This window comes from Epinephelus fuscoguttatus, linkage group LG1 (genome assembly GCF_011397635.1).
Source record: "Epinephelus fuscoguttatus linkage group LG1, E.fuscoguttatus.final_Chr_v1".
In the NCBI taxonomy this organism is placed as follows: Eukaryota; Metazoa; Chordata; class Actinopteri; order Perciformes; family Serranidae; genus Epinephelus; species Epinephelus fuscoguttatus.
In genome coordinates this window covers 30,777,632-30,787,155 of record NC_064752.1, presented here as the reverse complement: position 1 = coordinate 30,787,155, position 9,524 = coordinate 30,777,632, and the positions used below count along the sequence as shown (strand labels likewise).

At 41.8% G+C, this 9,524-nt stretch overlaps 1 protein-coding gene across 1 annotated transcript in view; it reads left to right on the top strand.

Annotated features, from left to right (window-relative positions):
* The first annotated feature begins 1 nt into the window (after nt 1).
* The window catches only part of LOC125896561 (store-operated calcium entry regulator STIMATE-like), a 31,332-nt gene continuing 21,809 nt past the window's right edge, over nt 2–9,524 (top strand). Inside the window, exons 1-5 of the mRNA XM_049589210.1 lie at nt 2–1,031; nt 3,424–3,472; nt 3,576–3,671; nt 3,896–4,017; nt 6,084–6,196. Coding sequence (XP_049445167.1) covers nt 806–1,031; nt 3,424–3,472; nt 3,576–3,671; nt 3,896–4,017; nt 6,084–6,196 — 606 coding nt within the window. The 5' untranslated portion in view covers nt 2–805. The remainder of the gene's footprint in view (nt 1,032–3,423; nt 3,473–3,575; nt 3,672–3,895; nt 4,018–6,083; nt 6,197–9,524) is intronic.

Sequence of the window (9,524 nt, the reverse complement as noted above, 5' to 3'; positions counted from 1 at the left end):
CATGAGTGGGCACTGCTGGGCAGGGAAGCAGCTGGATGTACGCGAGCCGTGACCTGCAATTATTCATATTCAGTTTTTTTTGTGTGTTCAGATTAGCTGTTTTAAAGGCGTTAATGTCACGAGGAACCGATGAACCCGCTGTTTTAAACGCCTGAGCGGAAATATAAGTTTGCTAGCCCGGCGTTAGCATAACGGAACTGAGTAGTTAGCTTGGGAGCTAGCTAGGTAGGTAATGATAGCATCTCAGCCGCTGGAGCCCCTCTCTTTCTTTACTATGTAGGTTTGTCTGTCGGCCAAATGTCACGTATAGTTGACTTGCACCGTACGACACCTTTCATATGAGTCTTAAACTGGTTTTGTCTGTTTTAGTAGCTGCATGACACCAGTTTAGCTCATACTAACGCTAGCTTGCATATCCCGGTGAAGATTGGTCGAGCTAGGAAATGTTCCTGGACCTTACAAACTAGCCATTGATTTCTAATGTTGCAGTGTGAGGACCTAGTCAGTCACAGCTACGTAGCACGTCACTGCAACTTCTAGTAACCTTTTTGGGCAACGGGTTTACTTCTCTTATGACAAAAACAGCCATGACTGCTGCGTGGATGTGTGAAGCAGGAGAATGAGTGTGCGCCTGGAAGGTAGAGGATGCCACCATCTTTCACCGAAGACTGTCCAACCTAACACATCGATTAGCTGACCAACTGCTGGAGGAGGACTGGGAAGCACGCACTGTGTATGTGTGTGCGTGTGTGAGAAGCTACTGCTCTCGGCTGTATCAGTTAGTCTCGTTCAGCTCTTCTGCCCCATGGCTGCTGTTAGTGGTGTCAACATGCTGTCCCAGCTCGGGGACGTGGCTTTGGCAGGTCCAGGAGTCGCAGGGCTGCCCGCTGTGTCCTTTACCAACACGTCGGTGTCTGCCAGTCCGACGCCGGGTGCTGATACCAGGGGGTGCGAGAATGGCGCCTTGATGGACTCGTTTGGGATTTTCCTGCAAGGACTCCTGGCTGTGATGGCTTTCAGCACGCTGATGTGTGAGTATGGTCACTGCTCTGCTTTGTGTCAGATATCTGACACCAGCTGCTGATGTGACCCGGCAATTATCCAATGGCATCACTCTGTTAATCAAATGAGGTATTGATCTCAGCTGGGAGGTTCATACCTGAGTGTATAACAAGGAACGCAAACAACAGTAAGATAGACAGACATTGTAGGGGTTAACGTCCAGTGTAATATTATACTTGGTGGCTTTTTCCTGTTGCTGAAGTTATTGTCCTTGGCTGCTTACTCTCTGAAGTCACTGGCTCATGTTTGACCTACATCATGATAACACTCCCTCTCAGGTTAAACCCAGTTATGAAGATTTCTAATGGGAAAATGCAGTGGTTTTCATTATAGTGGATTTGTTTTGCAGGTGGCAGTCCGAGTTTGTGACAAAATCATAAAGTTAAGGGAGCAATGGCAAATGAAAAGACTGCTACTCTCCTTGATTGTGTGTGTTGGAAGTCCACTCAAACAGCGATAGATGCCCGCAGCTGCAAGTCACTCTGATTTGCAGACATCAAAAGAGTCCCATTGTAGATACAGAATAACTTTTTCAAAGTAAGGTGCCTCAAGTGACGGTTACACAGTATATACCCTGCAGCTGCTTCACTGTACAAGCCAGAGTCCTTTCTGTTTGCTGACTGTTTTGTAAGAACTGGTTTGTGCATTTCATAAACATGCTAGACAAAGAATAAGAAGACATACTGTTATTAATCCCTGAGGGGAAGTTCTAGTACATTGCACAAGGTGACGTTTCACAGCTGTTACCTATCCATGAAGCTCATTTTTGTTTAATTTCTCCCAGTGAATCAACTGCACAGATCTGTTTCCAACTCTGGCTAAGGTGGCTTTACGTTAGGCAGCTGAACTCATATTTAGATAGACAGAGAAACATTGCGCACAAAGAAAAATCATACTCATGCTTTAGCCATGGTTCCATTCAGTCAGTGTCTGGCACTGGGCTGACAGCAGTGTGACTAAATGAGAGCAGCCTCAGTTTTTCTGTGTCCCAGCAGCCTCGCAGCAATGAGGAATGTTCAGCATTTTAGACCCCTTTTTTTTCTTCTCTAGGCAGCTCTCTGAGCAGAGGGAGTAGGCTGAGGCCTCAGCCTGTGTCTGCATCACACCCAGCTGCACACAGGGCGTGCTTAGTCTGAAGTCGCACTTGTGCTCAGAGCAGAAACTGAGGTCACAGCTCGCAGTATAGCTTGGCCGCATGAAAACACAAAAAGCCTTGAGGAAATGGTTTGGCAACACTATAGTATTTAGTGCAAACTTTGAGTGGTGAGATAGTTTGAGGTTTTAATTGTGAGTAGAGGGTAATAATCCAGCTGAGGTACCACAGCTTCAAACAATTCAATCAGAGTGTGTGTCTGGTAGAAAAGTTACGCAGGGATGTCGTAACACTCCCCTCTTATCAAGCATCCCTGTGTGAAGATGGTAGTGAGGGTGCCAAGGAAAACAAGTCACTATTGTGAAACAGAGCAAGAGCTTTATTTGTGTTGGACCTATACTGTTTTCAGTGATGAGCCTACTCACATAAAACCCCTCACAATCAATTACACATAAGGGTTGAATTAAAGTGAGGTTGTCTAAAAGCCTGAAAACTTCTTAAACACATACAGATATATTTAGTAGTTGCAGAGTTTATGTTTGTAACACAAACTTGTCTTAATATGTTCAGTTTGACAGCTTGGTTTTCATCACTTTATCATTACTGTGTTTCCTAACTTGGTCAGACAAGATGTACCACATCAATAAATAAACACTGAAGTATTTAGAGTCTGATCCACTTCTCTGCCTGGCCACCTTTTAAAGAAGCATTTCTCAGTTTCCTGTCAGCAGTGAGCTGAAAAAAAGAGTATCAGGTTTCACAGCTGCTGCGTCACACTAGGTCATGTCTTAAGTTCTGGTCTGGACTGCTAGTTCTGCTTCCTGCGTGACCAACAACATATTGCTCGGTTCTCGTTCTGCGTCAACAAGCCATCCACATATAGACTTAGCCTATATCATGCAGTCTGTCTCACTTGAACTCAAATAGCTGCTATTCAGTGCACTGTGGGCTCGATAAAAGACTGTTTGAAGTCTCACTTCTGAGCCTGCTTGTGTGATGGTTTTAACTGCACAAAAGGGGGACGTCAACCCTCGTTTTCGAATCATGAATATGTCAGTACAAAGCAAGATTTTCAGCTGAACTAAACATATAACCTTCTTTAAAGCCAACAAAGTGCTCTTTGGACCCTCGACAGCCCACAGGAGGGTTGTAACTTGGTTAAATTAAAAGAAGAGATTCTGTTTGATTGATTCTGTGTTCCTCTCTTTTTGTAAGCATAATCTGTATTAAAATCCCACTATCTTTGTGGTGCACTCTCTCCTCCACAGTGAAACGCTTCAGGGAGCCAAAACATGAGAGGAGACCCTGGAGGATCTGGTAAGGCAGCTGAGCCAGCTTAAACTCATTTCTCTGCAAAGGCATCAAATGAATCGTGCCGGAGTCCCTGGGAAGCATATCAACCTGTCCCGTCTCTCTGCAGGTTCCTGGACACCTCAAAACAGGCCATTGGGATGCTGTTTATCCACTTTGCTAATGTCTACTTGTCAGATCTCACAGAGGAGGATCCTTGCTCACTGTGAGTCAATCCTAAGTTTCACTGTTCTACTCAGAGCTCCTGATTCTTGACTGACTACAAATAGATTTCCAAGAAACTGTTAAAATGAACATCTTATCTTATTCATTACTCATTTATTTCAGTACACATGTAGTGTTGAATTCTTGCTGGGAATCACTAGGTTGTCCAGTAGGAAAGCTTTTAACTGCAGATTCAAATTACATTCACTTTTCTGTCTCTCCCAGATACCTCATTAACTTCCTGTTGGATGCTTCTCTTGGCATGTTGCTGATCTATGCTGGAGTGAGAGCCGTCAGCGCTATTGTAGAGTGGAGGCAGTGGGACTCTCTGCGCTTTGGAGAATACGGTGAGGACCGCGCCTCCTCGCCTCCTCTTTTCTTCCATAACCTGAAAATTGCACCCCCTTCACCATAATGGAGGATTTTCCAATCCCTTAAATGCACCTTGAGGAGACAAGGAGAGAGGAGGCTTCTGGAGGAGCTTAGAGCGAGGAAATACTAGTGTATCCTACATGGAACACTTAAATCAAGTGGCGTGACTACGGAGCCCCCTGAGGTTCATGACAAGATTTTTGGTGTGTGTGTGTGTGTGTGTGTGTGTGTGTGTGTTCTGTGCTGTATAAACACACACAGTTTACTCTGACAGTGCTTACGTTGTCATTTCGTGTATAGGGATTTATATTTTTCCTGAAAATTTGACATCGTCAGAGGCACACTATCCCGGGAATCCTAGGAAATTTAAATGTTTTGCTAAATGTTAATTTAGCTACAGTTCCCAACTTGGCTGCTCCAGTGTACTATTTGGTGATATTAATAATTATTAAGGCAAAAGAACGGCATTTATGTTAAACATAATTTTGCATACAACTCAAATTTTCCTAAAGCTGTGAGGAATATAAAATGCCAAGTCCATTGTCTGTGCTCCCTCTGCTCAAAACAGCCTCATGGAGGTGATATCTAACAATTTTTCATTGTTCAAACAAATTGAATTTGTTAAAGCGAGTAATTTGGCTTTTTTAAAGCCAGTCTATTAAGCTGAGATGAATCCCATATTCTGTTAGTCACTGTTCAGTCTTGTAAAGTGTTTCAATGCAGAGCTGGTGGCAGATGTCATTTTGTGTTTGCTTCATTTAGACTGTAGAGTGGATGAATGTGGTGGGCCAAAGGGAGGATACCATTGCGCTGCTGAGTTTTGCATCCCTGCTAACCCCGAGAATTGCATCCACGCGGGAGGCTGTAAAGGACTTGGATATTTCTGTCATGATACATATATTTTGTACAAATCAGCCTGTTTGGTGTATGGCTAGAACTTAACTATTTTATCCCATTTTCCCGTTATTATATTGCTGGGGAAATGGGGAAAAGTTTGTATGTGTATTCCCGGGAATCCTGTCTCCCAGGATTTAACCCTAATACAGATAATAAAATAAAACACAGTTACATGGTGAGGTGCAATATAATGTGCCGTCACCTTATGCGTTATAAATCTAACACTTTAGAATAAAGAATAATTTAAATATTAAATGTTGTGGCATCACATGAGGCAGCAGCATGTTTTTCATTTGTTTTTAATTTTAAAGTATGATCGACATACAGTCTTACACAGCTATGTGGTGTACTATTGTGCAGACAACTATAATGCAGGTAAATATACAGCCTAAGTAATTATAACAAATTAACTAATCTGTACATAAATTAGAAGATTCTACAGGAATATTAAATGATGATTAAAATCAACAATAGTAGTAATACGACAAATAATTATGTTAAACATTTTATATATCTAAATGAATAAAGGTCCCTTGTATATGTAAGACTTTTATAGGCCTACAAGAGGTTTTCATATTTATCTGTCTACCTATGAAAGATATTGTAAGTTTTTTAAATTGTTCTTAGATTGTTCGTACCATTCAGTTTGACAGGTAATAACGTCTGTGCAGCATTTCACAAGTAACTGATGCAGCAGAACCAGGAATTTCTCATTTGGTAGCTTCTGCTGCTCCGTCCTTGCATCTTTACTTTGCCGTCCTCGCTCACACATCTCGTAGGTGAAACTAACAATGAGGAAGCAAGGTGACATGTTAGCATGATGAAATGCCTTCAAGTGTGTGAGTGGTGAAGTGGGAGCTCCAGCACATTCCTAAAATGCTTATAATGTCCAATGGAGGGCAGCAGCTGCCCTCGGTACTGCAGTGCTGCAGTGTCAGTTCTTACATCGCCTCCTTTTGTCCCTGAAACAGTTTGTGTATCACTGAAGCAGTGAAATCTAATAATGATCCGTGCTGCATAAGCTGTACACATACCTAAGCAGATTTTGTTTTTGGTTTTTGGTTTTTTTAACAGTAATCTGTCTCTTTTTTCCTGTGTGTGTGTGTGTGTGTGTGTGTGTGTGTGTGTGTGTGTGTGTGTGTAGGAGAGCCAGTGCAGTGCACAGCTTGGTTGGGCCAGTGTATCCTCTACATCCTCATCATGATTTTTGAGAAAGTCCTCATCATGTTGGTCCTCCTCATCCCTCAGTGGAAGCAGGTATGGAAAAAAAGGAGTTGAGCTGATTTGAAAAGATAGCAGGTGACCTTGGTCATCAGCGATAATTATTTTTTTCAATTCAAGGTGAATTCTCAATATTTAAAAGTGTTGCATAACTCTCCAGAGCTGTTATCAACCTGATATTGGATCAGGTGGATTAGTCGAGGGAAAAAAAACCTTCATTTGTCGTACCACAACAACACATATAGACATATAGCCGAGCCTTTCACTCACCATGCTGCTCTGTCAGCTCCTAACCTTGTGTTGTTTGCTCCATTTGCAAATATTTGGTGGGTTTTGTGTCAGCTAAATAAAGATGCAATGTATTGTGGTAGATTTAGTTAAATGAGCTGTATGCAACATTCAGAGCAAATCTTATGATTGGGAGTCTGAGCTGTTATTGTCTGCTCTCAACATGGACTCAGCTGAGCTGGCAGATAGCAGCTGAAGGTGCTAACAGTGCTAATTACGGCAGCAGAGCTTACGGTGTTAACATCAGGGGTAACCAGAGGGTGGGTGCTACGCTTCTGCAACAACATTCCGCCACAGTGGGACGGCGATATCAGCAGTAACCGCCATTTGAGCACAGTGCAGAGTGGCTGCAATTAGCTATCCAGTGGGATTCAAGCACACGTGCATGTGTGCCTGGACCGCCACAGCTTCAAGGAACTGAGGAGCTCAGATTACAACAAACACAGAGGGAGCGTGACTTCATTCTCTGCTCAGGACGCTATTACATCACTATATCTTTAAACATCAAATAGTTGTTTGATGTTATATTAATGATCTGTATGTCGTACACAGCTCCTTTAACAAAATACTGTAGAGCATGCCCACTGAGTCCTGCAGAGAGTGATCAGAAAACAGGGCAGCACCCACAGTCAACAAGGTCTGGCAACTAAAACACTCTAGTTGTAAGATAAGTATTTCTACATTGTATGCAATACAGCACACTCAGGACTGATTAAGAGATGTTCTCTGACCGGGAATCAAACCCAGACTGTGGCAGTGACAGCGATTTGTAGCCACTAGATCACCAGGGATGTCTGTTGACCCTAGAAAGGCATGTTTTGTCCCAGTTCCCATAGTGCTGTGGCACTTTTTACTTTCATGTAGGGCTGCAACAATTAGTCGACTAATCGATGACTAATCGACTATTAAAATAATCGGTGACTATTATAGCAGTTGACTAATTGGTTTGAGTCATTTTTCATAGAAAATACTATAAAAGTACCCCAAAATACTCTTATTGCAGCTTCTTACGTTCAAATATTGGCAGCTTTAGACACTCTTCCATGACGGTGAACTAAAACCCTTTGGCGTGAGTACGAAACAAGACATTAAATGACATCATCTTGGGGTTTGGGAGAGACAGACTGACATTTTTCAACATTTCAACACATTTTTTGATAAAATGATTAGTCGACTAATCGAAAAAATAATCAACAGATTAGTCGACAATGAAAATAATCGTTAGTTGCAGCCCTACTTTCATGTGCCTCACAGTCACACTGTGAATATTGGGATTCTACAGGACTAATTAATAAATAAAAATTGATCTTTCCCCAGACACAAATGATGAGGTGGTAATTTTTTATATTTTGATCAACCCTAAATTTAGAAAAAGAAAAGAAAAGAAAAAACAGTTGTATTGTTTCTCCATAATATAGGTTTTTTAGTTTGAAAGAAAATCAGTACTTAAGAAAAAAAACTAAGGTATTCCCTGACCAGGAATTAAACATGAGCAGTGATGGTGACAATGCTGAATCCTTAACACTGGACATGTTCTCTGCAATGTCTTATTGAAGCATCACAACCTGCCCTTAGCAGTGGTCTGCAGAAACTACCCGAAACAGTACAATAACTATAAATGCAATATCACAGTAATGATTTTGAACGTGATAATAAATCTTGTATAGCACCTACAGTACTCATGCAGAAATGTCATTTTTGGTGGTCTGCTAGGTTTGTGGATTTTCTTTTGTGAAGGTCGAAGGACATTATCACAATGAAGCATTAAACGCTTTAATCTCGCAGCTTTTGCAGATTCTTTATATTGCTTTTTCCCCTCTGGGTATCACAATACAAACTCATTGAGAGTCATAATTCTCTGGCTGTCTTTGTGAGACAAGAAAGCTATGATTTGGCACAAACCTCTCGGGCAAACCCACAAATCATCCCTTGATTTCTCACAGAAATCTGGACTCTTGCGTGCAAGTAAAACTCAATCCTGTTATGTCTAATATCAAAGTCCAGTGTACTCGGAGAGACAAGATAACATGCTCCTTGACTGGGAATCAAACTCAGGCCATGTAGGTGATTGTAGCAAAGTCCAAGCACTAGACAACAGGCATGATTGCTTAGCTTTTCAAGGCATCTTCTCTTGAATCCCAGTTGAAAATGTGTCATAGTTTTAATGAAAAGTAGTAGTTTTGTCCATATTGGGATTCTCCAGAAATGGTACATGTTTACATTTTCCTTCACACATGAATGGTTAGGTGATCGAGCCATCTTTGTCGGACCAGAAAGCGAGGGTTAATCAATTACTTATCACTTATCAGTCCTATCAACAAAGGTGTTGAATGCATTTCCTCCCTAAAAAAACTTTTGCAAAGCAGATTTTGTAAACATTGTAAATCCTGCATTGTTTACATGCTGCAAGTGTTTCCCTGCCTTTGTTGGCGTATTAGTGTGTTTCTTGGCACGTTGCCTCTAGCTGTAGATCATTGGAACAGTGCAAGACAGGAACGTGTATAGCTTCACCACTGCGCATATGCATCTAAGTGTCTTAACTCTGCCATCCAGAGTGACATTATAATTGGAGAGACATATTAGGGTGTTCCCTGACCAGAAATTGAACCTGGGCCACGGCGAGAGCACCAAATCCTAATCACTTGACATGTTGTGCCAAAACCTCTGGAATCTCAAGGCTTACAACCTGCGTCTTGTAATGGTCTACAGAAACAGCACCTATAACTATAAATGGGACATTACAGTTCTTATTTTTAACTTGATGCATGCAGAAACTTTTGCCATTTTAGGTAGCCTGCTAGGTCTCTTGCAGATAATGCAACTAGATGGCTTTCACGATTCCTTCCACGCAATGATATGGTTGATGAGTGTAGTTTCATAGACAGAAAATAGTTCCTGTATGAAACTGCTCACAACAAGGTCTGTGGATTATCTTGAGTAACCGGGTCATGATTTCTGGAAAGAGACATTGCTGTGTCGATGCTTTCTGACGCTTTGAGCACCACAAGCTGAGTGTCATCTAGTTCCATTATATTCGAGAGAAGGCAGACATCTCTACGACTGATATCTCCAACAA